This window comes from Branchiostoma lanceolatum, chromosome 6 (assembly GCF_035083965.1).
Source record: "Branchiostoma lanceolatum isolate klBraLanc5 chromosome 6, klBraLanc5.hap2, whole genome shotgun sequence".
Lineage (NCBI taxonomy): Eukaryota > Metazoa > Chordata > Leptocardii > Amphioxiformes > Branchiostomatidae > Branchiostoma > Branchiostoma lanceolatum.
Window position 1 is genome coordinate 1,324,415 of NC_089727.1, and position 27,468 is coordinate 1,351,882.

At 44.1% G+C, this 27,468-nt stretch overlaps 1 protein-coding gene across 1 annotated transcript; it reads right to left on the reverse strand.

The window, feature by feature from the left end:
• Window positions 1-16,542: 16,542 nt before the first annotated feature.
• LOC136436106 (5-hydroxytryptamine receptor 1D-like) lies at window positions 16,543-25,082 on the reverse strand. Its single transcript, XM_066429844.1, has 3 exons — window positions 24,612-25,082; window positions 19,533-19,709; window positions 16,543-18,120 (listed from the first exon to the last, which is right to left on the reverse strand). The coding sequence occupies exons 1-3, from the start codon at window positions 25,071-25,073 to the stop codon at window positions 16,807-16,809; spliced, it is 1,953 nt and encodes a 650-aa protein (XP_066285941.1). The 5' UTR covers window positions 25,074-25,082; the 3' UTR covers window positions 16,543-16,806.
• Between the last annotated feature and the right edge of the window lie 2,386 nt (window positions 25,083-27,468).

The window sequence follows — 27,468 nt, forward strand, 5'->3', positions numbered from 1 at the left end:
TCCCAATCTACGATTAGCTTGACATTATGATTATTCCTCCTGCGGTCTGTACATTTAGTACTTTAAAACCCTTATCCTGCGGGAAGCCTATATATAGGCTCTATGTCTATACAGATATGTATACGGGGTGGGGGTATTTTTCAGCTGAACGCATCACATCGCAGGGAAACGCACCGAATGGGGAGGTAGTAATACCACCGCAGCGCAGAAAAACTCAAGGGAAAATGACTTCAGCAGGACAAGGGTTAATACATCTCATAACAGAACAATCATACATAAGATACGAAAGACACAAATCTAGAGTATATGGAATTAAAAGAGGGTCATTCAATCACTGCCCTGTCGTTTCGTGTACCATTCGAATGGTGAGACATGAGTTTTCAGCATTCGTTCGAGTTTTGTCAGTGTTATAGAGTCTCGAGTTTTGTCTCTGGTGCTCAATCTATATCTTATATCCTTCCGGTCAAAAACACACCGCTCTAAGAGGCACTGTGCCTTCTCCCAAAGTGTAACAATACCTTGGGAGGTGAAGAAAGAGCGCTGATTGTTGTTCCTGGTACTAAAGTGCTATCTAAGCCCTTTTAGCCGAAAACGAACCGCTTACAGAGGTGCCGCGCCGATACCTTTCTCTCGATACACTTCGACGGGACCCTTGATAAAACCGCGCACACTTTCAAATTCTCTCCTTTCTCTAAGAAGTTTGATGATGATGAAGAAGTTCTGTTTTCGGAAATAACAGAGGCATTCTGTGAGAATGAACAGGTTCTGTCCCTAGTGCTGAACCGATTATTCTTAGCCTTTTGACCATGCAAAAACTCGCCGCTCCAAAACCAAAAGTGCGTGTTCCTTCTTCCAAATGGTGTCTCTAATACCCAGAGTCTGGGGAGGTGAAACAAGAGTGCTGTGATCGTCCTTGGTACTGAAATGCTATTCCAGCTCTTTCTGGCCGAAAACAAACCACTTTCAGGAGTGCCGATACGGGCCTCCCAAGCCGGCACTACTTCACCTTGATAGAAAAAAACTACATACTTTCAAATTGTCTTTATCTCTTAGAACTTTTCTTTCCGGAAACAACAGAGGCAGTTTCATGTCTCCTTGAGACTGAACACATTAAGTCAGAGCAAGAAGAGTCTAAGGTTCTGTCCATGGTGCTGAACCGGTATTTTTACCCTTCCGACCAAAAACCCGCCGCCCCAAAAGTGCGTGTTCCTTCTCCCAAATGATGTCTCTAGGACAATACCCAGCGTCTGGGGAGATGAAACAAGAGTGCTGTGATTGTCCTTGGTACTGAAATGCTATCCCATCTCTTTCTAACCTAAAACGGCCAACTTTCAGGGTTGCCGATGCAGGCTTCCCAAGCCGGCACTACGGGGGCCTTGATAAAGCCCTGCCAACGTCATCGGAAGTGTTTGACGCAGGTTGGACGCTCTGCGTTGTTAAACCCCGGACACCTACGGTCTACTCCCCGCAGGAACTATCGCTATCCGCACGCCCACCGGAACCACCTACTATTGGCCGCTAATTTCAACAACGGTTCCGTTTGGTGATTTTACATAAACGTTCGTTTTTACATTGAGGTTAAATTTCCAGCATCCGTTGACGAATAATTGATATTTCCAAGCAACTATTCATCATCATCATCACCACTGCGTTTCAGTTAGTGCTGCGTACCTAAACGTAACATCAGGTACAGGTACATGTACCGGTACAGAGGTTTAGGTACAGGTCCGGACCTGTACCTGAACAATTTAATCTTCAATAATGACAGAAACATAAATAAACTGTTTTCAACTTGTCATTATCTTTATTCAAAGAACATTAAACTAGGTTTCCTACCGCCAAACTATCTTGACCTTGCTATCAAAACTCCCGGCCTGCCTGAATGATCTATTGCTATCTACGCTGTTCAAAGGTGTCATTTTGGTCACGTTTGGTGTTGCATGAGGCAATGGGGTCAGGAGATCAGTCACAAAATAAGCACATACTTGGTGTAGATTTATATCGGTACAGTACCGGTACTTCATGACCCGGTATTTTGGACCTGTACCTAATCAATTTTTACGGTACAGTACCGGTACTGCAGCACTAATTTCAGTCCTTCCACTGAGGCAGGCCGTCATTATCTTCCACATATCTGTTAGATGCTGTCCGCTGAGCTCCTCCCAACTGCAGTCCTTCTCAGCAAGGTCTCGCTCAACTTTTATTTTCCACGTCATAACTATTACACAACAGGTCGGTTTAATGATTGTACAGGTACGTCCTTTTGAATTATCCAAGAGAAAACAAATGTAACTGTGCTGTTGGTGGTGCTGCTGCTGTTTTTTATCCACGGATTTAAGTAGACAGCACTGTCAAATTTGCACGACTTTCTCAGCATCGTAAAAATCACTTATACAGCCTTCTTTGCCAGACCCCCCCCCCTCAAGTTACCGAATGTGTGAGAACCCAAACAAGTGATCCAATCAGAACGTAGGTAGTTAAGTATGGCATTGACGTGAAAATAAGACGAAGTTATCAGTTGTGTAAAAGAGATAAAAGCGACGTGTCAAAAATGAGCTCTTCACAGTTAAGCAGGAAGGAAGCTAAGGAAGTAGCACACGTCAAGAGACACTTTTCCCGTCGATTCACCACCTCCTTCCGCCGTCCTTTGGTTCTAACAGGGTCGACTTCCGACTTGCCAAATTGCTCCAAAAACGCTCGCTATCCAAACGGCTCCTCTTACGACTTAAGTAGTGAGGCCACTTCACACAACAGCAGCGGACACACAGGCACAGGAGCGACACAACCATCATCCTTTGGGGGCGTCGAACTTTCCCCTGACGTCACGGTGACGTCAGAGGGAGCTGGCTTGCCGTTATCAGCCGAAGCCACGCGCGATACGCCCGTTCCGGAGTGACAGGAGATCTCACAACAGGCATTTATGTCTTCTTGATGTGGGTAGCGAGCCTTTCCTGTGTAGTGATGAAATTTGTGGATGTGGTATGTGAAATAAACAAATATAGATGGTCCTGTGACTGTTTGTATTAGCTGTAAGTCATTTCATGGTCAGTACCACCAAGCGGACGCACGAACACATAACCAGCATTTAATTTCAGATACTCTGTCTGTGCAGTTACGTCATGATTACTTGCCTTATTCCAACCCAGAGAACAAGATCTCGTAGATTCGTCCACCACGTGAGAATATGACGTCAAGACAACCATCCTGATCTCAGCTTGAATCTGTAGGCTTAACCACAGCATATGATTCAGCATTTAGCGTACTACCAGCTTCTCCTCTGACTCACACCACTATACTGTACAACTACCAGCCTCTAAGTCGTTCTACAGTAACAGCTTTTTCCCACGAACTGCAAAACTCTGGAATTCACTCCCAGCCCACTGCTTTCCCCCGAATACAACCTACAAACCTTCAAAACAAACATACACCGCTGGCTCTCACCTATACCACATTAATTCAATTAGTTCAATGCTGAGAAGTGGCCTCTTACGGACTTGCATTGAGCGAGATCGTTAAAAAAAAAGATAGTTGTGGGTTGTGGCTGAAGACTTAGAATTATATCTTATCAGTTCAATGATGTGCTCCTGTAGGAAACAGTGTGAAACGGAAGAGAACAATACAATCAGAGATGGCAGACTTCACCTCTTTCCTTGGGCAGAAACACAGACTGACAGACAGACACAGACAAATACGTTAAAACAACTCTTCGCTCCCTTTATGTAGGACATAAGCACACAGAAGCAGACAGACAAACAGCAGTTACACACAACTACGCTAGAACAACTCTTCGCTCCCTTGGGGTGTAGTAACAAGACGAACGACTCCATGAGCGAGAGATCAGCACATATTTACGACTCTGACGCAAAACGTGGCGTATGACGTCAGAGGGAGCCTCCCCACTCCTCTGATGTCCTCCCGGCCCCCTGCAGGGCCCGGTGGGAAACCCCGGGAGATATTCCCGGTATCGCAGCTCCACATCTGTCCCGTGCGGGTATATTTGGCAGCGCTGACGCGAGGAGAGAAGCCCTAATACCCGGGTTTATGCTATATGTGGAAATCACCTGTCGGGAGTTTTATCAACCTCTCCATCATCGCGAGAACCGCGGCGCTGACATAACTCAGAGTAACTCCCGGGGAATCTCACTTTCCGGTTTGCGTCATCTGCGCGCGGAGGCTGTTTATCACCGCCACAAACTTTCCTTCGGCGGATCTTAACCCGAACTAACAGGTGGCGGTTACGGCTGGTGTGTCGGTATGAATAACCGCCGTTGCGTTCTGCATTTGACGGTTCTGTGGTACCTAAGAAGTTTTTTCCAATGTGAGATAAACATGAGAAAATTTTCAGAAATGGAAACGTTTCCTCGGTGAATTTCAACTTCCGGAGCAAACAGGTGTCATTTTACGACTAGTGTGTCTCATGGTGAAAAACTGTCGTGCGTTCTGCCTTGGGCGGGTCTGGGTGGGTAGTTAACGCTGTAGGTTAGCCTCTACCAGGCTCCGTAGGTCACTGGGAAATAGTAGAAATTGGCCAAGTAGATAGATATAACATGCTAGAGGTATTAAGCTTGCAGTTTCCGGAGGTTGTGGTAGGTTATATACATGCTAGAGCACCCATATCAGTAGAGTACGTAGTTTACATACCTCCCCTGTATACCCGTCTTAAGTACACAAGACCATGTCTATTTTTGGGGCAGCCAGGTGCAGCGGTACTTGCATCTCTTGAAGTACTAAGTTTGTTCAGCACTTGGTCCCGGCGGTGCGCGTACGCTATGAGTAGAAAGATTTACTTATGCTCCACCCTCCACTATAATCTCTCCACAGAGCCTCCAAATACATAAAAAGATCCTCGTGCCCTTTGGCATACTTTCCAGTCGAGCTGCTTTGCAACATCAGCCGCGTGCAGGTGATTTGAGGTTATATAAACGTGGCGCCTTTGGTAGGATGTTTCGCCCAGAACCGAGACTTTCCTCACTTCGCTCAGGGGAAAAATGAGTACCTAGCTTCGGTTTGGGACGTCCCTTGGATTAGACGATCTGTGCTGGTCCGTCTATTCTATGGTATTGGGTACAAAATGCTCTCATTTTATTTTTTATTACCGTACTTGAAGTCAATCCGTAAAATGATTTCCCAAAGAGTCAATGGTGTTCACGTCATAGCCTCTTATGCTAGAATAGTTCAAGTACCTTTCTTTCCTGTTCCCTCCTTACACCATGTCTATTTTGGGGACTGCCCTGTGCAAAGGTAATTGTAGCTCCTGTGATGTCGTTTGCTCAGCACTCGGCGGTAACCGCACGTTATGAGCAGGGGAAATTGACGAACTCTCGCAAGATTTCTATCGTGGAATCGCGGTGTTTTGTACGTCGCTAACGACGATTAATGTTTGTAAGAATGTAGCCTCCGATGCAGACTCCTCCAGGCTGTTTTCTTTTTCAAGTTACGGTTTTATACTATTAAATTCTTTTCTTATTGCTTCCCGGCTAGCAATAAGAAAAAAAAATGTAATAGTATAAAACCGTAACTTGAAAAAGAAAACAGCCGTGAGGAGTCTGCATCGGAGGCTAGTAAGAATGGTCCTTTAACCGATTCGTTGTTGCAAACAGCCTCGCAATTTAGCCTCACCAACGGCTGCCATGAGGTTTGTAAGTCACGTTTTTATTGTTTTGAATAAACCAGTCTGCTACTACTACTACTACTACTACTACTACTATTACTACTACTACTACTCTCACGTAATGTCAAGGTAAAGATTGTGATCTGGTAGATTTGACCGGCAGAGATTCAGATGGAATTTGCCAGGGTGGTCTCCCGTTTATGAATCCTATTTGATCTTAAGTGACGTGAATCGAAGTTGAAAAATTTTGACCGTCTTTAAAGGGAATATCTTTAAGACAACTTACTCTGATCGGGCTCTCTACCGATTCTGCCAGATTGAAATGTACCCTTGACATATCATATAGAGTACTTGTGGGGTCGTGTGGCGTGACGGCAGGGTGTTCGACTCAGAACCAAGAGGTCCCGAGTTCGAATCCCCGACGCCACCGACGTTGTGCCCTTGGGAAAGGCACTTAACACGACTTTCCTCACTTCGCCCAGGTGTATAAAAAGATGGGTATGTTGTTATCTGTACGTGGCACTGTTAATATAAGTTGTCAAAACTTGAGTGCAGGGCCATATGTCCTTGTCTGTCAACAACCGATACAGAAAAAAAATATATATAGAGTACTGACCAGCGCTGGGAGGACTTCTGAGCGGTCTGGGTTGGTTGGAAAATTAAGCACTGACGTTTCAGCACCAGGGACAGACCTTATCACTCTTGGTGTACCTGTGAAAACTCCAGCTAAACATGAATTAAAGACTCTTCCTGTCTTTGTACACAACAAAGTGATTTATTCAACCGACGTTTTGGTGACCATCTGCCGCCTTCCTCAGGGCAAGTCTGACTGGTTCAGTGACTTGTCAACCTGATGAGACTTTTCACGGAGGCAGGTAAACATGGTAGATACCATGCCGTCTCTTCTAGTGCAGAAGACTGCAGGCCTCCGTGAAGGGGGGGGGGGGGGTCTTGAAGTTCATCATTCTCAAGAGAGAGCGTTGGATAGGATATCATATTTGTTAAGTTGCTCTGTAACTGAAGGCTAGTGTTTGTTAAGTGAGATGATCAGACGTGAAATGGAAGAAAAACAGGAAAAATCAGGAAAACAACCCTCTAAAACAATTACTATCATTAGATAGCGAAATCCTATTTCTTAATTGAGGGAGAAGACCTTTATAGTACGTTTCGTACCGGGAGACTTGTGTCTTAGAAGTGGATGATCAAACGAGAATTGATAGAGAACAGGAAAAATCTGAAGAATGCTCCTGACGCTCGCAACTCTCGGGTTTTGAGCGGTGTGAGTTTTAGATGGAAAGTTAAGAACTGAAATTTCAGCACCAAGGATAGGCCTTAATACTCTTGGGGTTTGTGAAGCGGACGATCACACGAGAAGTGGAAGAAAAACAGGAAATATCTGAATAATGCTCCTAACGCTTGCAACACTCGAAAACAATTACCCACATTAGAGAAAGATAAATCCTATTTCTTAATTGAGGAGGAATACCTTCAAGGTACTTTCGTACCGGGAGACTTGCGTCTTAGAAGCGGATGATCAAACGAGAATTGATAGAAAATAGGAAAGATCTGAATAATGCTTCTGACGCTTGCAACACTCGAAAACAATTACCCACATTAGAGAAAGATAAATCCCATTTCTTAATTGAGGAGGGAAACCCTCAAGGTACGTTTTGTACCGGGAGACTTGCGTCTGTGAGGCGGACGATCAAACGAGAAGTGGAAGAAAAACAGGAAATATCTGAATAATGCTCCTGACGCTTGCAACACTCGAAAACAATTACCCACATTAGAGAAAGATAAATCACATTTCTTAATTGAGGAGGAAAACCTTCTAGGTACGTTTTGTACCGGGAGACTTGCGTCTGTGAGGCGGACGATCAAACGAAAAGTGGAAGAAAAACAAGAAAGATTAGAGTAAGACCCGGACGCTCACAACACAACAGTTACCCTCAAGAGAGGGATGAATTCTATTTCTTAATTGAGGAAGAAAACCTTCAAGGTACATTTCTGTATCTCAAGACTTTTGTCTGTGAGGCGGACGATCACACGAGAAGTGGAAGAAAAACAGGAAAGATCAGGAAAATGCTTCTGACGCTCACAACACTCGAAAACAATTATCCGCGTCCAAACCTTAGTCTGATGGCCAGAAGGAAGGCCGAAAGCGGCTGCGTGCACCAAGGCTCGCGCTGACGTTTTAGATTGATCCCCCTTGGGCCTTTCTGTGGTTCTAGCTCTGCTTCAATTAGAGTTCCTTTCAACTCGTTGAGATGTAAAGATGAACAGCTTTGTTGTTGCAAAGGTCAGAACCGGTCACATTTCAGCTGACAAACAGCCACGCCGTCCATCTAGGTTACCACGGGTCACAATTTTCACAACGGGATATTTAAAACAACGCACGGAATGTTAAAAGCTATCCTGTATATACTACAGTGAAAAACTCTGTCCCCCTTCTTACAACCAGTGGAATGATACTTGTGAACGAACAGGGAAGATCTGAATAACGCCCTGGACGCTCACAGCACTAGAGAATGGCCCTGAGTAAAGTAAGGAGACAAGCCGGAGGTGGTTGCATGTGCCAAGGCTGATGGTGACGTTTCATGTGCAGTTTGTGCTTCAATAAACTTTCCTGATTGCGAAAATGTCTTTTATCAGGGAATACGGGCTTCAAATAATGTTATATTTGAGATGTGAACAGCCAGAAGAGAAGCGGTAGAACAAGAGGAATGAGCAGACACTCCGGATCCGGACGCTCAGAGCACTCCAGAATAACCAGCCGAGTCCAACCCGTCTGCCTAACTTTGGTCCGATGGCCTGGACTCTGTGGGAAGACACGCCGGTGGCGGTTACAAATGCCAAGGCTCCCGCTGACGTGTTGGATTCAATTCATGCTTTAATCAACTTTCCTGTCAACTTACTGAGCCAGACAGGTGGACAGCTTTGTTGAAAACATTTAAAACATTTTCGTCAGAACAGAAAGTCCTTGGTAAAGATGTGTGCTTTGAAGCTCGTGTACTCCCCAAGAGAGAGGGTTTTTATGTAAATGCCGTTTCTTGGGGGATAAGGACTTGTGTATCTTGTGTTTGTGAAGTGAATGATCAGAAGAGAAGCGACAGAACAACAGGAGAGATCAAACACTCCGGACGCTCAAGCCGGCGTCACAATTCATGCGAGCATCGGCCGATTTTGTAGATCGCCGGAAGCTCGCCGAATTTCAAATTCGCCCGAGCGTCGACCGTATTTTTCGCTGAAAACCTGCCCCGTCACAAATGGAACGGAGCTCGGGCGACGTCCTTCGAACACTAATAATCATAAATTCCACATAAGACGGTACCATGTCTTGGACACGGACGAAGTCAGAATCAACTGACCTGGTGACAAGTTCAAATTTGGACCAACTTTACTTTCTGAGTTGTGGCAAATCTGTCGGGCATGAGTGAAGTTGGTGGGTACACTGAAAATAATACCCTAAACAGGAATTTTGTCATAAACCAATCCGAATACTAGCGCAGGAGCCACAAAGTCAACAGACCAGTCGTTTAACCCCGATCCAAACATTTTCAGCAAACTGAAATCGACCGAAGCTCGGGCGAACGCCGTCCGAGCTTCGGCCGACCGTTGATAAGCCTATCGACGCCCTGCCGACGCCTGGGCGTGCCTCGGCAGACAAACATAGATCTAAAATGAACAAACTAGTCATTTTGTGTAGGAAAAACTCAGGAAGTCAAGTCAAGCCTCAAAAGTCAAGCCCAAGTTCATTAATATATAAATTGAAACATCCAAACCAATACCAAAAAAGAAACAAGAAGTATTGTCTTCGGTGTCCACATTTTATTTATAATAAAATTGTTTCAATGAAAATTTAACTTTGCGATTGAATTGTCTTTCATTAGAAAAGTTCGGCAGCATTCTTTGACAAGTTGATATTAGTATTAGTTAATATCAAAGTATTATTTATCATCTATGTTATAAACCAAGCTGTCGTTACCTTTTATCTATAAACAAGAAGGAGTTCGGCCGGAGCCCTTCCAAGCTCCCATCGACACCAGTACAACGCTCGCCCGAAGCACGCCTTATTTTTCATGAGTTGGCCGGAACACTGACGACGGTCGGCCGATTGTTGTACAAAGCCCGTGCGAGGCTCGCACGAGGCCGAAGAGTTCGGGCGACCTCCGACCGACCAAAAATCGGGTCTAAAATCGTCGGATGCCCGCCCGAATATTGACCGAGCGCTGGGCGTTGCTCGGGCGAGCTACGGGCAAACTGTTGACGAGCCGTGCGAGTTCAAAGATCGTCGCCGAGGCCTCGCTGAATTTAAGCGCAGCTTCCAGTGCCCCGCGAACGTCGGCCGAGCTCCGAAAATTCGCCCGAAGCCCGTAGAATCGACAGGACGTCGGTCGTACTTCGCCCGAAAATCGCCATTTGGAGCTCGCCGACAAGTCGGCCGAGCTAAATTCTTCATTTGTGACGGGGGCTTCACAACACCCGAGAATAACCAGCCGAGTCCAACCCGTCTGCCTAACTTTGGTCCGATGGCCTGGACTCTGTGGGAAGACACGCCGGTGGCAGTTACAAATGCCAAGGCTCCCGCTGACGTGTTAGATTCAGTTTGCGCTTCAATCAACTTTCCTGTCAACTTACTGAGCCAGACAGGTGGACAGCTTTGAAAACATTTAAAACATTTTCTTCAGAACAGAAAGTCCTTGGTAAAGATGTGTGCTTTGAAGCTCGTGTATTCACCGAGAGAGAGGGTTTTGAGGTAAATGCCATTATTTCTTGGGGGATAAAGACTTGTGTATCTTGTGTTTGTGAAGTGAATGATGAGAAGGGAAGCGGTAGAATAACAGGAAAGAGCAGACACTCCGGATCCGGACGCTCACAATACTTGAGAAAAATCAACACCAAACCGTCTACCTAACCTTTGTCCGACGGCCCGGACTCTGTGGGAAGACACGCCGGTGGCGGTTACAAATGCCAAGGCTCCCGCCGACGTGTTAGATTCAGTTTGCGCTTCAATCCTCTTTCCTGTCAGTTTCCCGGAGTGGAAATTTGGGCGGCCTTGTTGTCGCAAAGGTCGGAAGAGTTTGCCCGAGGCTCCGCAAGTTACAGAGCGGAATAACAACCGTGCAGTCCTCTCTGTCGCAGGCATATCTAGTTTACTTCAGGTCACAGTTGTAGACGTGTGCTTAGACTTCTTTATCTGTATCTACATATTAGCCGGTATAACCGCCCTCCAAACGTTCAACGCAACACACTAGCTTCTGTATCTATATAGCCGGTATAACCGCCCTTCGACGTAATACACCAGCTTCTGTATCTGTATCTGCATATGTAACACACCAGCTTCTGTATCTGTATCTGCATAGCCTGTATATCCGCCCTTCGGTGTAACACACCAGCTTCTGTAATTGTATGTGCATAGCCGGTATAACGTTCCTTCAACGTAACACACCAGATTCACAGGTACTCGTTTTTGTCGGGCTTTCTACTTTCTTTCTTTTTTTTTGTGGCTATAAAGTTTAACCCAAGAAAAAAATGAAAAAGTAGAAAGCCCGATAAAAACGCATGAAAACACGTAAAAAACCTGCCGGAACCCGTCCTCTGATTGGAGAGTAGGCAATACCGATTTCCCCATGATTCCCGTGTTTTGTGTTTGGCATATTATGTTCCCTGTGTTCGGCCATTCCTGGACACCTTAGATTTCATACTGAAGGCAACATTTTTTACACACTCGCATCAGTTTCGGGTTGTCCAGCGGATGTTACCCTTGTAATCGAATCAGCGTGGCATAAAAAATAAAAACATAAAAACTAATCCAAAATCGATCTCTGCCATCTGCCGCCGCCTCGGCATCACCCACTGGCCCTGACCTCTCGTGACCCCGCCATAATCCCGCCGAATGGGCACAAGTGATTCTGATTCTCCCTGGTCCCGGTGTCAAGCCAAATTTCTGAGCTTGCCAAATACGTGAGAGGTCAGCTACTGTACATGGGCACGACACTTGGGGAGGGGGGGGGGGTTCTAGTATACGTGAGAGGAGTACTCTAAGCGCGAAACCTTCGTGGGACGGGGTAATAACGCTAACTCTAGCCCAAACCCCTTCCTTAATCCTAATCATAACCCTAAATCTACATGTACATCTTGCCCTTCCCCCATCGACGAAAGCCCAAAATCCGCACAGGTGCAGTGTCTCATCTCTCACATATTTGGCAACTCAGAAATTTGGCGTCACACCGGACGCGGGGGGGTTGAACCATGCATTATTTATCCGGGAAAAGCAATTATATCCCGGCCATTGCATCGGATTACGCTCATTTGCTTCCATGCTAGATGCACTGCTGGTTACAAAGGTTATGCGTTCAAACTTCATCTGTGCTTCTTTTTTCAAAAAGTAGTTTCAGATTCTTCTGTCAACCCCCAGCGTGTATTATTCAACTATGGTGGATTCATCTCTCAGGCTGCCGTTCAAGTGTAGTTCTTAGAAATATCCCATTTTTGAATGCCACATTCCCATATTCTGGTAAAAAGACTACCACATTTTATAAGAAAATAAGAGGCTTATTTGTCTGACAGCTCGTCTGTGATGTCCTCTTAATCATACAAAATACTCTTGTCATCATCTGACGATTTATGAGTTCGCATCACGCGACGGCCAGTGATGGTTGTTCTCAGTTTCAACGTGACTGGGCCGATCAATTCTTGACATTTAGTCTTTTTTTCCAAAAGGTTTCGAGTTGCTTAACCCGCCGTCCCCATCCCATCCCTTAAATTCTTTCGTGTTTGTAAGTTGATTCTCTAATACATTTGTGTTTACATGTTTATTCTACATTTGTGTTTGATTTCGGCAATCGATGAAGAAAGAATACGCCAAAAAAAGCAGTTACTCAAACAACTGGATATGATTTTGGAAACGGTCAGACTATGAATTGATATGCCAATTTCTATTGGACTATCTAAAAATTTGTCTTCTCTTTATTTGCATATCAATTCATAGTTCGTGGTTATAAACCTGCTGTTCGACTGATCTTGCTCACAGTCACTGACGAAAAGTAGTGGATGCTACTTGAAACGTCTGACCGTTTCCAAAATCATATCCAGTTGCTTGAGTAATTGCTTTTTTGGCGTATCTTATTACCTGGATGTCTAATCTTCATCGACGGATGAAGAAAGAATACCGACACTTTAACACACCACGATAAGATGAACCTGACACGTTCTAGATACAGTCACAGTCTTGTTTATTCCGCTGTGTGTTCAAAACCTGTTTGTACATGTGTAAACACGTAAAAATACATTATCTGTACACGGCGTGCGTGGGCCTTCAGTACAATAAATCACGCCCCCTGTAAACAACATCAGTCACTTCTGTTCTGCCTAAACATACACGTGTCCGACACAGTCCTCAATGTGACGCGTTTTTATGTACCCCACAGTCATTATACATGTTTGCATCAGCACGGGAGGAGAGAACAGTAAACCTTCAAACCGCGCCCCAACTCAACAAAGAGGTCTCACCGGGTTTTCGGCTGAACATCCTGTAGTAGCACGTCGGTAGAAAGTAAGAGTTAAACGTCGTCTTCGTGTATTTAAGATTAATAGCTCGTAAAAAGGTTCATTTAGTTGTGTCCAAATCAGTGGCGGCGGCACAGGGGGGGCAAGGGGGGCGGCTGCCCCCCCGAAAAATATGTTGGGGGGGCGTCGCCCCCCCCCAAAATCAAGCTGAAACTCTTGTGAATCTTTTCACTGACAGAGATTTTCTTAATTTAGCTTGCTCTACCAGCAAAATGTGTCTCTCAAAATGCAGGAAATAGCGTTTCAGCGTGTCAAGATTTTAAGATTTTCTCCGACGTACGTTAGCATACTAGTACTAGGATTGTTGCGCCCTAGGATTGTTGCGCCGCCGGCGTATCTGTCGGGACGGCGTCACCCTCCAAAGCTCATGCTGAAACCCTTCTGTGTCAAGTTGTTCAATCTATCTGCAAAATTTGCCTCTCACAATCCAGGAAAAAGCATTTCAGGGCGTCAAGATTTCAACATTTTCCCGGAGGAGAACGTTGCCGCCGGCGAAAAATATGTCGGGAGGGCTCGAGTGAATCGCACCCCAAAACTCAAGTTGAAACCCGTCTGTATTTTTTCACATATAGAGATGTCATTAACCTTTTTAGCTTACTTTGTCAGCCAAATTTGTCCCTCAAAACTCAGGAAACAGCGTTTCAATGGGTCAAAATGTTAAAGTTTTCAATGTTGCGCTCCAGCGGAAAAATCATATGTCGGGAGGGCGTCCTCCAACATGAACTCAAGCTGAAACCCTTCTGTATTGTTTTTTTTCACATATAGAGATTCATTAAATTTAGATTACTTTACCATCAAAATTTGCCCCTCAGAATTCAAGAAATAGCGTTTCAATGGGTCAAGAATTTTAAATTTTCCTGTGGGAGCATGTCGTGCCTCAGGCGAAAGAATGTGTCGGGAGGACGCCGTTCACCCAAAATAAGGCTGAAACCCTTCTACATTCTTTTTTTACAAATAGAGATGTCATTAAACTTAGCTTACTCTTCCAGCAAAATTTGCCCCTCAGAATGCAGGAAATAGCATTTCAGAGCGTCTAGATTTCAAAATTTCCCGGGGGAGCATACCCCCGGACCCCCCTAGTATTGTCGCGCCTTCGGCGCGACGCATCGCGCCTTCGGCGCTCGTCTTAGTGACATTGCATCTCAACTTATCTCGCCCCCCCATTCAAAATTTCGTGCCGCCGCCTCTGCAAAGACATATCTTTTGCAACGGCTGTTACTCCGAAGCAACGTTTACCAAAGAGAATAAAGGAGATTCGGCAGCTATAATAGGTTTAAATAGCAGGCTAATTACCGTATGCGCATATCGCTCTGCCGACGTGCTTACAGTGGTCTTCATCAGGCTCGAATGATCAATCACTTGGGTCACGTGATCTTACGAACACGTGATGTCATCAGTAGGTCAAAGGTTATGGGTCATTTGAGTCTAATGAATGAAGGATTCAGTGCGGACAGATTTGGTGAGACTTTTTTGTTGCATTGGCACGCAGTTTATCTGCATTATATATTCATCATCAACACATGTAAGTGTTCAATCCATTACATAGCACATAACATGATATATGAGTGAAAACGTCAATAATCACGTAATAAAAAGAGCCAATCGCACGCTCCCATGTTAAACTCTGACTACGAACACTTTTGTTTAAAAAAACATTTCCACAATTTACACCGTTTGGCACGAATTCATCTAAACACAGTAAGTACTGTGCGCGTCTGGTCTTTTATAACATATGTAAATATGCCTCCGCCCCTGATGCGTCACCAAAACATTATCATAACAAATCTTTCAGTTCAACTGAATTGAATCATGAACCAGAGTAATTCATGTATCTCCTCCTCTGGTATTTGATATCTTCAAACTTTCACCTCTCCGCCGCCCTCTGTAGCATCGTGTATGTCAGAGTTCCCGAAGACAGGTCATTTGTCCTCCCCTTAAGCTATGTACAAATGTCAATGAACCCGCTCTAAAGGGTGTCACAATATGGATGCCTCACAAGAAGGGTGGGCAGCATTAATCAAGGCATCGTGTAACGTGATGCAACGTGATGCAAGCTATTTCACAACCCGGGATAATCCATGATCCGCGCACAGGACCGAAACTGGTTCAGTGTTTGTAAACATAAACTAGCCTTCCCCCTGTAGTGGTGTGGTATGAAGGATATCGACACATTTTACCTGGATTCTAATTCTTAACTACCGTACACTATAAAACACATATCGCTTACAAAACTATTCTTCAATGTCAAGTCTACAAACTCGAACGTAGCTCTGAAGTTGTCGGCAAAACAACTTCCAAATTCTTCGTTCCTTGTCTTTATAGACACTTAAAATGGAAACATGATCTTCGGAAGCGAAGAAACAGCCATCAAATGGAAGCGGTTCATCGTTAAGTTAAGATTCATGGCACGAATTAATCTACATTGTCCCAAATACATGATACCGTGAACACGTGCATCGTGTCAGCTCAATCAACGGAGTAGAGTTTATAATGAGAAATTGTAACCTGTAATAATTTACTCATCGACTAGAATTGATGGTAGGTTGTGTATATAACGTTAGCTTTATCTAAAATCCATGGCACAACTTAATACTAGTGTACGTATTCCCGACACATCGTAACATCGTAACATGTAGTTCAACCGTATCATCTTATTTAACGGCGTTCGGCTTGTAATAGGACATTGTGAACAGCCCAGTGCAAGCCTAGACATAGTTGGTATATTTCTAAACTCCGACACGTATTTGGTATCACGTCGAAAGTGTGACGAATGTTCTGTGTCTACGTGTCTGCGTTAAACGACATCCGGTTCTGGGTAATGAATCTAAAATTTAGAATGAGGCTATCATAATAAAATCTACTCAAAATACACTGTGCTATTCATTTCTTACAGGGTTCAAGACCCGATAGAAGTTCTCAGTGATGTTTATGATAATGTACATTATTCATATATTAAAAGTTTTACGTGTTACTGTTCAGTTAAAATACAAAGCTAATAGTTAACGAATATGTGCTTATTTTGGCAGCATATTCCTTCTGGTAATTCAAAATCATAAGTTTTCATAGCACTTGTACAATCTCCTTTATGTCAAAAATGCTGTTCAGATCTGCTGTTGTTCGTTATTTTCGTACAATATCTGTACACCAGTTTCAAAGATGACAGTTTTACTTCATTAATCGAGAAAACAAACTTTTCTTGATTAGCTCACTTTGAAGGTATGAAACGTGGAATGGCAGTGACTCGTCAAAATTTGTTAATAGTTTATTTTACAACTTCAGCCGTAAAATCCACACATCATGGTGTGTTGGGTGTCATTTAATATTCCACATACCCCTATTAAACTATGGCAGACTTCAATTCAAACCTTCCTTTATTGGCACCGGCTTCGCCGAGATGTGTCAAACTACGTCTAACAATACCCAGGATGATGTTACAAACTAAAACATTTGTAACATCTGTGGTCGTCTGTTACAACTGTTGTAGCAAGGCCAAAGGCATTGCCACTTCACAGTTCTCAATATTTACATATCAAACTATTCAACAATATGGCTTATTCACATGTCCTTATATCAAGGAAGGACATACAATGTTCTTCGTCTGTACATGTATCAATAAATCGATGTCTTCAAACTTTCGCTGTCTTAGACTTCCGTGTATTTGAGCGCGAAGTCTCCTTGGAGTCCTCCGAGTTGTGCCGAACCCCTGACGCCAGCGACACGCGGCTGCCGAGAGATGCCGAGTTTTGCCGAACCCCTGACGCGAGCGACACGCGGCTGCCCAGGGACGAGTCGGACGCGGAGTCTATCCGCAGCATGACGGCGCACTTGTTACTGTCCAGGCTGACTGTCTCGCCCCGGTCCGACACGTGCGGCGGCAGCTTCTCCTGCCTCAGCGGCGGCAGCATCGACGGCGCCCGAGGCACCTCCAGGAACATCGCGGTGGGCGTCGGGACGGAGCTGCGCCGCAGGTCCGCCAGCGGGACGTCGTTGGTGCCGACGCCGGGCGGGGAGACGAGCACGTCCGCCGCGCAGCTCCGCGACCTCACGATGACGTGGTGCACGTTCGGGCTGAGCGTGTTGCTCCCCGGCTTGTTGGAGTTGCTGTCCTCGAACACGCTGTCCTCCCCGACGCTCTGCAGCGCGGGGAATGGAGACGGGCTCCCGACGCCCTGTGTCGGCGGCGTGCTGGACTGAGAGCGGAGCATGGTCAGGTAGGTGCTGGCGGAGCTGATGGTGCTGACCCGCCGCCGGCTCGCCACCGTCTCCATGGTTCTCCTGTTCTCCGGCTGCGCGTTCTCGCTGCGCAGCTTGCGCCACAGCCGGCGGAGGGAGTTCCTGAACTTGCGGCTGCGGAACGCGTAGATGAGCGGGTTCACCATGGAGTTGGACAGGGCGAGCCACGTGGCCATGGTGTACACCCAGGGCGGGGTGGGGTGGCCCCAGGGAGGTCCCTCGTGTTTCCTGAACAGTTCGTTCAGGTGCACGACGACGTACGGCGTCCAGCAGCAGAAGTAGACGAAGATGAGCATGAAGAGTCTGTAGGCTGCCCGCGCCTGGCTGGGGGCGGGGTGCCGGTCGTTGCTAGCTAAAGAGATGCTGTCTGGCTCCGCTGGAACGGCGGGGTTGAACGTGCAGAAGCTGGGGAGGTCCCCGATGATGGACACCGCGGGGATGATGTAGCGAACCGTCGTGAAGTCCTCCTGCGAGGAGTTGTTCGCGTTCAGGTTCTCGCGCACGTCGGTGATGCGTCTCGCGTGGTCTCGCGCGACTTTGACGATGCGCGCGTAGCAGACGATGACGACAATGGCGGGAAGAAGGAAGCACGTGACCGCCACGAACAGCGTGTAGGACATGGTGTGGGTCCAGTCGGCGGAGCAGGCGAACCGGGGCTGGCTGTACGCGTACCCTCCCCACCCCAGTAGCGGGGGCGCGCTGCACACCTGGGAAATGGCGGGAAATACACACGGTGTAAATATAAGTACCTCTGACCTCTCTACTACAATTCATTTATATCAGGTTTTTATTGTTAGCTATCATAATTATATATATGAATAAGTAGTTATAGGCTTTGGTTGCTGTTAAGTAATTGTCATCCAAGTTGTTATTTTATGTATCTGTAGTATGTAATTGTATTGCATTTGTACGCATGATGTAAAAGACTCCAGGAAGATAAGTTTACACACGTTGTTTCACTAATGGAATTTCCTAATGAACATAAACATAATCATACACATTTAAACATAGTTTTCTTCGGTACACAAGAAAACTATGTTTATAGATATCTTGTGGTTTTTTGGCCGCCTGAAGTATGTGAAACATGGCAAGAGTGCTTGTGTATAGTCTTACGTTAACTTTGGGCCAATTCAACCTCCTGTGCATGTCATCTATGTTGGAATCATACTTTGCATTTAGGACAAGTCTAGCTGCCTTGTTTTGTAGAATCTGTAGTTTATTCAAGTGAGTTTGGGAACTAGCTGACAAGAGGCAAGAGCAGTAATCCATGTGACTGAGGACAAGTGATTGTGTGACTGTTTTCAACGTGTCGCTCGTGAGGTAGTCACGAGATCTTGCTAATGCTGCCAAAGCGCTTGTCATTTTGGATCTAACTTTGTCCAGGTGTAGACCCCACGTTAACTGCTGGTCCATTTCAATCCCTAGCAATTTCGCCTGCTCTACCGGTTCGATCATTCTGTTGAGCATTGAAAGCTGTAGGGTTGGCTTATTCTTTAGTTTGTGCCGACTACCTATGACAATGGACTTCGTTTTGTCAACATTTAGTACCAGTCTGTTAGCGTGAACCCAGTCACCAATAAGCTTAAGTTCAGACTGAAGAGTGGTCAGATCAGAATAAAAGGGTTGTGTACCGCAGAAAACTATGTTTAAATGTTTATATTTATGTCCAATTGATTTATCAACCTGATGAGACCACTTACGGATGAATATAAACATAAACCGTAAAACATAACTTTTCTGAAAGAATCGCTCAAAAATATATTTTGGCTTTTTCTACACCGTAAAACTTTCTGAAATAATTGGTCATAAAAGATTGTAGCTTTTCCGTAATTCATATATGTAAGCAGTTATGTCTGTATTCATTTAGGATTGAATGATTCCTGTGATTTATTGCTGTCAGTTTCATGTACTTTGTATTTATCTATGCCATGTTTACATTTGATGATTTATGACACAAAAACCCACCAGCGCCTGTATGTAGATATGGAGCTCGTGATACATGGTTTCTTCAGTTTCATAATGAATAGGAATTTTTCAGTGCTGTTTATATATTTAAAACTAGGGAACTTATCTTGTATATGATTATAAAGAATATTTCTCTTTATAAAGATAAACCCACCAGCGCCTGCAGCCAGATCCAGCCGAGGTTGCGTGCGGTTTTCCTGGAGGTGGCGTCTGTGTGGTACTTCAGGCAGTTGATGATGGCGTTGTAGCGGTCCAGCGCGATGGCGGCCAGCGTCAGCACGGAACTGATGCACGACAGAAGCGTCACGAAACCCACAACCTGACACACCGGCTGGGAAATAAGCAGGAGATTGTAAGATTTTTTTTTACAAATACATGCCTGAACACTAATTGCATCCAGATCCACATCAGGTTGCGGGCGTTTTTCTTGAACGTGGCGTCGGTGTGGTTTTATCCAAATGCTTGGAGAAGATAAATATTACATCGGTTGCAAAATAAGTAGTACGTGATGAGTTGTTTTGTTGTAGATACATGTCCGAACATTAATTGCATGTACATAAAGTACATGTAACATAGATACATGTATGCGGATGCTATCTGAAACGTCTGGCCGTTCACAAAATCATGAAACTCACAACCGGCTGCAAAGTAAGTAGTAGATGGTAAAAGTGTTTTTGCATGTCCGAACACTGATTACGAGGGATGATCAATAAGTCATCGGCCTCACTCAGAAATAAGGTACACAACTCAAATATCGGGGAATAATTCTAAAGAATAAAGCTTTTTATGAATGTCTATCAAAATTCAAATCCTTGTGATAGTCAATTTGCACGTGACACCCAGTAACGTTAAGTGAGGTAGAAGGATAAAGATATGGACAAACTGCACCTGAGGTGTGCAGGCCGACTTGCTCTGCTGAAAGTCGGATACCCAGTGGCACTTATTTTTAGTTGAAATAAGAAGGGAATGTTCATGAAACATTTTGACAAAAAATGAATGTCTTCGAAAATCTTATGCCGATTCCTGGCATGAGAAACTCCACCCACACAGCTCTGGTCACAGTTCACCCTTGAATTTCTCGCCACTTACCTACTGATGTTTAAATGGACGTCGACTGAAAAGTAATGACCACAATAATTTGATATTTGGTGGATATTGCTAGAATATGTTATACTATATACCTATGCCCAAAAATTTTAGCTGTGCACCTTATTTCTGAGTGAGGCCGAGGACTTATTGATCACCCCTCGTATATGTAACATAGATATGCTGATACGGGTGCTGTCTGAAACGTCCGGCCGTTCACAAAATCTATAATTGCTTGAGTAATTGGTACCCAGCGTATCTTATTACCTGGATGCATAATCTTCATCGACGTACTTATATCAGTATAGAGGACAAAACTAAGAATAGAATTGGCCTTTCGTCCTGATCAAGTCTGAGCAGACGGCGGCTTAGTGGTGTGAATCTCTTCAATACAGTAATTCCCTGTTAGCTCCGTGCTGTTACAACTCGAGCACGCCCAGGAGAAGGTCAGACAACAAAGCGTCTCTGTAAGCACGGTTAATCACTGCTACAATAGTGGTTACATATCCCGGGATTCGTGCGGCGGTTATTTATTTATAGGTGATGACATGGCTCAGTCACAAGGTGGCTAACTTCGCCTAGAGTAAAAAGGATGCACAACTAACAAGAAAATCGAAGATCTCACATCTCTGTGATGAAATATTTAGATCTTTGTGTGAAATTTCTTGTTTTATTCCTTAGCGTATATATTGTGAATTTCTCGCTAATTTTGTCTATGCATTTTTTGCCTTCATGTAGGTCTTGGAATCCGGGTCAAACAGGCCTCTGTGACGCTAAGACAAGCTAAGCTTGCCTCAGCAAAACCCTCATAATGAGATTAAAATGAGGAAAGGTGCGAGTGGGAGGCCTTGAATATGCAGGGAGAAGGGCGATAATTGCTGTAGTTTCACCGCCCACAGCTCCTCCTGCTACTTTACATTTCTTTGCGGTTCTTTCACACACCCTTGGGCCGTCCCCTGTTGAACACTCCATCCAAACAAAGATGGCGGCCAGTGCCGAAGCCAAAAAAGTCAAGATGAGTCGATTGAATTATAGGAGATAAGAGTCTGTTCTGTAATAATTTCTTCTGCACTTTCCAGCATTGTTTTTCGTTCATGTAATGATTAAAGGAAAAAGACAGGTGATTGCCAAGCTTTGTCACCATGTTTAGGTTGAATTGTGAAAAACCATGAACTCCTGCATGGTATTGTCCTAAACAAAGGAACAAGAACAATATTGTCCTTTCAGAAACCTCCCTGGTGTGAACAAGGTGATAACACAATGTTTAGATCAAGGAGGTTATATAACCTTGGTCAGATACTCTCAGACAGGGTTATAGTTTATATAGCGAAGATGTTTCCTCTTGTTGTGTCAATGCGGGTTATATTGCTCATTTTCACTTACTTTGCTTTACCGCAAAGATGCAACATAACTACGCATTCTAAAGATACCCACCACGTCAGGGATAGCTATTCTCCAAGCAGAGGTTTCGATCCAGTTGGGTGGTTTTGTCCGGGATTTTTTACGTCCCTTCATAAGGGAGAGGGACTTAAAAAATCTCGGACAAAACTACCCAACTCGATCGAAACCTCTGCTTGGAGAAGAAGGGCTAGCGTACAGAACAAGCCTGTACAACCCAAAAATTTTCAGGTGCAGCGGGACAAGGGCCAAGTAATATGACTGAATATACGACAATCAGGTCAACAAACAGGATTCAGAATAGCCACTTTATGTGCTAGTATCGGTGTGTATTAGCCTGGATACCACACCTACGGCGCTGGGAGTGACCCTGCCCGCCCAGAGAGCTTAGCCCGCTCGGCGTATTGGTTTACGGCCTTGGAAACTACGGTGGCTGCGAAACTCTATATGGCAGCTAAGAAGACAATCTGACAGAAACGGGTCAATATAGCAGACTGGGCCCGATAAAACGCACCTAAGCCGACCCGTAGAAACTGGTGACCAGGCTAGCGTGTATTGACAAAGCAAAAACAGAGAGTATAAATTCCAAATCTACCATCATGATCATGTAATATTGTTAATAAGTTTAAAAGTGAAATAAAGGCTCCCAATTGAAATATAGTGGAAATGCCCCAACCAGAATCACATGGAAATGATATAATAGTATTCTATTTCTTCAACCTATACGGCCCAGGGAATGTGGATGCATGAAGCATTTTTGCCAGACAGCTGAATACACATCACATTCAACGTATCCAGAACGTCAAACAATGTCCCTACCGCATATACACTGCATTTTAGACGCGGATGAGGTCGGGTGAGGTAGTATAGATATCTGTAGTATTTATCCAGTTGCTTGAATAACTATTTTTGGCGTGTAGTGTAGATATTTCAAAACTGAAAGTTGATGAAATGCCAAATATGATATACAATCTCGGCTTTTCTTGCTATCAGTTGTACAAATCACCCGACGAAGAGGCCAAATAAGAATAGCATTTTGTATCCTTAGATTTTTTCTTGCAAACAGCATTTTTTTAACAAGGGGGTTGTTGGAACAATCCTGAAATCTGGATTTGAATGGATACCATTGTATGAGCATACTGCTGTCTGCCTTCTATGCATAATTAAAGATAATTGCCTGTAATGACATCGAGTAGAGGTGCGAAAACAATTAATCCATTGACAGATGACAGGCTGTCAACATGACGGATGGAGATGGATCAATACATGGAAGGAAATTTACAAAAATTTTGAATAAAGCTACTTACAAAAGTCTTCGCAGTGGGCTACAAACTTGAAATTGGGTGCAAACAGTACGCAAGAAGTTGGTTTATGTACATCGAACGACCAGATATTGAGTTTATCACTGCATACCTGGTTATCGGTAGATAAAGTCATAGATACCCCCCTAAAATAATATCAATATCTATGTTTTTTCAAATCTGATAAAGTATTCATTGTTTTGGTTCTACATTTATGGAATGTACAACACTCGCCGCATCCTCTGAAAGTTTTATGACACAGTTCTCACCAGAAGGGCTTGGTGTAGGCCAATGTTTATTGAGACAAGTTGATCCTATATTATTATCAATTATGGAAAATTAATGCAAATTTAGCTAGGAAGTTGTAACTATTTGAAATCAGTGATACCTGGCCCATATTCCTGCCAAATTTGAAAGGGATTGGCCACTCCAAACTTGAGATACGCGCGATTTTCCAGGTAGCCTTGAGTCACCTTGTTTTTTACCATTAGCTCGTCTTAGCGTCACAGAGGCCAAACTCGTGCTTTGACGTGGAAGGTATAACGTGTAATGTTGGTTGTACTATATTGTTGCAAAGCAGAACATTTATGGCTCGCGATTCCAAGCAAAATATGTACTTGTGGAAGCAAATCGTTCTTGGTAAAGTATAACGGTAGAACCCTTGCCATACGATAATACGCCAAACAGAAGCTAGAGTAGATTAATAGAGACGTCCTGATGTAGATTACATTTTGGACGCTATCTTATATCATCTGTATGCGAACATCAGATTATATGTACTTAGAATATTGTTATAGATTGTTATGCTGTCCATGTTGAAATTCCATTGTAATGTCTTTGTCAGCAGAGCTAGCCCTTTGTAACAGCAACATCCAAACCAATAACTAAATAAACAGAGTGATAAAGTACATACGTTGATGAAGGTTAGACATCCAGGTAGTAAGATACGCCAAAAACAATTATTCAAGCAACTGGATAAGATTTTGAAACAGACGTTTCAGACAGTATCCACTGCCTTTTGTTAGTGACTAAGGGAAAAACTGGAGAACCAGATTTATACCAAACCTCTAAATTTATATTTCAGTTATTAGTTATTGATATGATACAAAGACATTGATATGATAGAAAAGTACATGTTGATAATCTTATTATTCTTATCATTACCATTGTTGATATCATGTGGATTCCACTTAGTTTTGCTTATTTATTTATCTATCTTCCGTTGGTGTTGGTGACCAATGATATTATCATCATTATTGTTGTTGTCAATATCATCATTATTATCATTATTGTCACCATTGTCCATCATCATGTGGATTCCAATAAGTTTTGTTTGTTTGGTAGTGTTTTTTACCCGGACTGGGATGACAAAGGAAATATGTCCCGTTTCCCTTTGTCCGTTTACATGATGTGATGTAATAAAGCTGAAGTAAATGAATAAATCCTACCTGTCCGTACGCCCACCCATCGTTGACCACGTTGCTAGTGACAACCGGCATGACGCCGACCCCCACGATGAGGTCACTGGCGGCCAAGTTCACCAGGAAGGCCGAGGTCACGGTGTGCAGCCTCCTGGTGAAGGCTATCACCATGATCACGGTCAGGTTCGCCAGGATAGTCACCACGGTACATCCGATCATGGACAGGGCCAGGGCCACGGACGACCCCACGGACAGCTCCAGTCCCGGCTCGTACGAGGCTCGGGTTAGGTTCTTCAGGTGGGTCAAGTTGCCGAGCACCGTGGTAGGGATACCCGTGCCGTTACCGTCCACCATAGCGCTGGCGGAGGTCGGGGAGGCGGCCAAGATGGCGGCGTCAGTCGCAAACGTCGTCTGGAGGTTGTACGCCGCGGTAACGGCGGTGCCGTTCGCCGAGAGCCCCCATGGCATGCCCGCGGTGGATTCCGTCATGGCCCAGCAGGGCGCCTGGCAACGAGAGAGACGGGTAATTTATGAGGAAGTGTCACACGATGATTTGCGAGAGGTTATTATGAAAACATCCCGATTGCAAAAGCATCGCTGATTGCAACGTACGTACACATGACGCTAGTTGTCCCACCGGTTTTCTATTGTCACATTGCATTTACCTCATTCCATGAAGACACATCATTATCTTCTTCACAATGTTTTTACGGACCTACTTTTATTTCCTATAAAAAATTGGTAATAGCTATACTGTGGTCTATTTAAGTGACCCAACGAATTATTACGAAGACCATAATGTATTGATACGAGTGGAAATATATCATCACTGCGGCGCTGAAATAGAAAATGAGAGCGCACATGGAAGAAACATACGGAGAAACATACATTTCAGAAACCGGAAAACTTCGATCGAAGCGATACCGGTCTATATTCCCTCTCTTGGCGTCTGCAGCTAGCTACCGACAACAATTATATGTCACCGTGTTGTGTAGACACGGGAGTCAACATAATTACATTAACAACGGCGCCATGGCAACAGTATTCTGTTTAGACAAGCCTCTATGGCCAGGAAATTGCCTCGACGAGTGTTTTACACAAACCACTGGTAAAGTTAAATTTCTACTGCAATTCTATATAATCGTCCAATGGCACAGCAGGTTTAGGTTCTGTATCTGTATAACCGGTATAACCTCCCTTCGGCATAACTCACCAGTTTCGCAAGCACGCGGCGCGGCAGCAGCTGGTTACATTACACTGAACGACCTGTCACGTCTAACCTTCGCATATCTAACTGTAAGCATAGGCATGTGACACGGCAGCAGCTGGTTATATTACACTAAACGACTTGTCACACCTAACCTTTGTACATGTAGCTGTAAGCTTTCTTTAAAGCTATCCAGCGAAGATGCCCCTACTGTACATAGTGATAACGAACTCCACTCTACTAGGAAAATACGAATTTTTGAGCACATCGATCCTACGTTGGGATTGACCCAGCTTTGCGGCGAAGCACGCAGGTAATACAGGGAACAAAGATATCCTGTGGAATATATATATATAAAGAGAGAGAGAGTTACACAATAAACGGATTGGATCCCCTCAAGACCGCTTTTGTATGCACGCGCTCTCATTGTGCTAATGACGCCCCAGGGACCCGGACTTATACAAGGGCCATCACTAATGGTGTATTTTAACGGCACAAAGAACATGAGGAACAGTACATACTGTTGGATATATACGTTAATGAAGGTTAGACATTATGTTGTATATATATATAGAGAGAAGGAGTGACATGATAAACCACTTGTAAAGTTAAATTTCACATTAATTCTATAATTCCGAATTAAAATAGCGCGGAAGGTTTAGGTTAGCTGAAGGTTGTACCAGATTCAAAATTAATCATCAAGTTACAAAGAACAAAGACAGACATTTGGTGGAATATATCTATCTATATATAGACGATATGCTTCTCATGAACTCTATGGTTTGATTCTAACAGTAACAGAGACAAGTACGGTAAGGATTCTGTCGATATTACATCAGACATTACTGTATGGTTTGATTCTAACAGTAACAGAGACAAGTACGGTAAGGATTCTGTCGATATTACATCAGACATTACTGTACGGTTTAATTCTAACAGTAACACAGACAAGTACTGTAAGGATTCTGTCGATATTACCCCAACTCCCCTGCGATTTCTTCCTCCTGTCGTTCCCTGATAAAAAGTTCCCGCGTTAATTGCGCGCCGACAGGGTAAGCGTTATCTCCTGAATCCCTTGCGAGCCAGTAAACCCCCTTTCATTGGTTTATCGGGCTCTCCGTGCGGCTGAGCCTGCCGCTATTTTTAGCAGCTAAATTACGATGTGTATGATAAATGGTAACTCGGGAGGTGCGCCGGGAAAACTGAGCGGGGCGGCAAAACTCCTCAGGCACACACACGTAGCATTCACAAATACAGACAAAATCTGTGCGACGAAATCTACCTATACTATCGATATATTAAGACAATTCAAACTCTACAACTGGATAAGAAATTCGGAGATTTATTTCCGTCATTACTGTATGGAAATGAATCTCCGAATTTTTTATCCAGCTGTAGAGTTTGAATTGGCTTTTTTATATTGTTTACTTGAATGTCTAACCTTTATAAAAGTACTTATCGATATGTTTTCGGCCTCCATAAAGTGCGTATACATATTGAAGATCATATTGCCCTCCCAACTTCATACATAATCTAACTATCGAAATTTATCTATCGATAAGTCTGTGAATATCAGCCATCCAGGAAATTGAAGAATAGAATCTTAATTCAATCTATACCGCTGGATTACTCTTTCAATCACTGATAAAAGATGTCGTACTGACATCTGAAACGTCT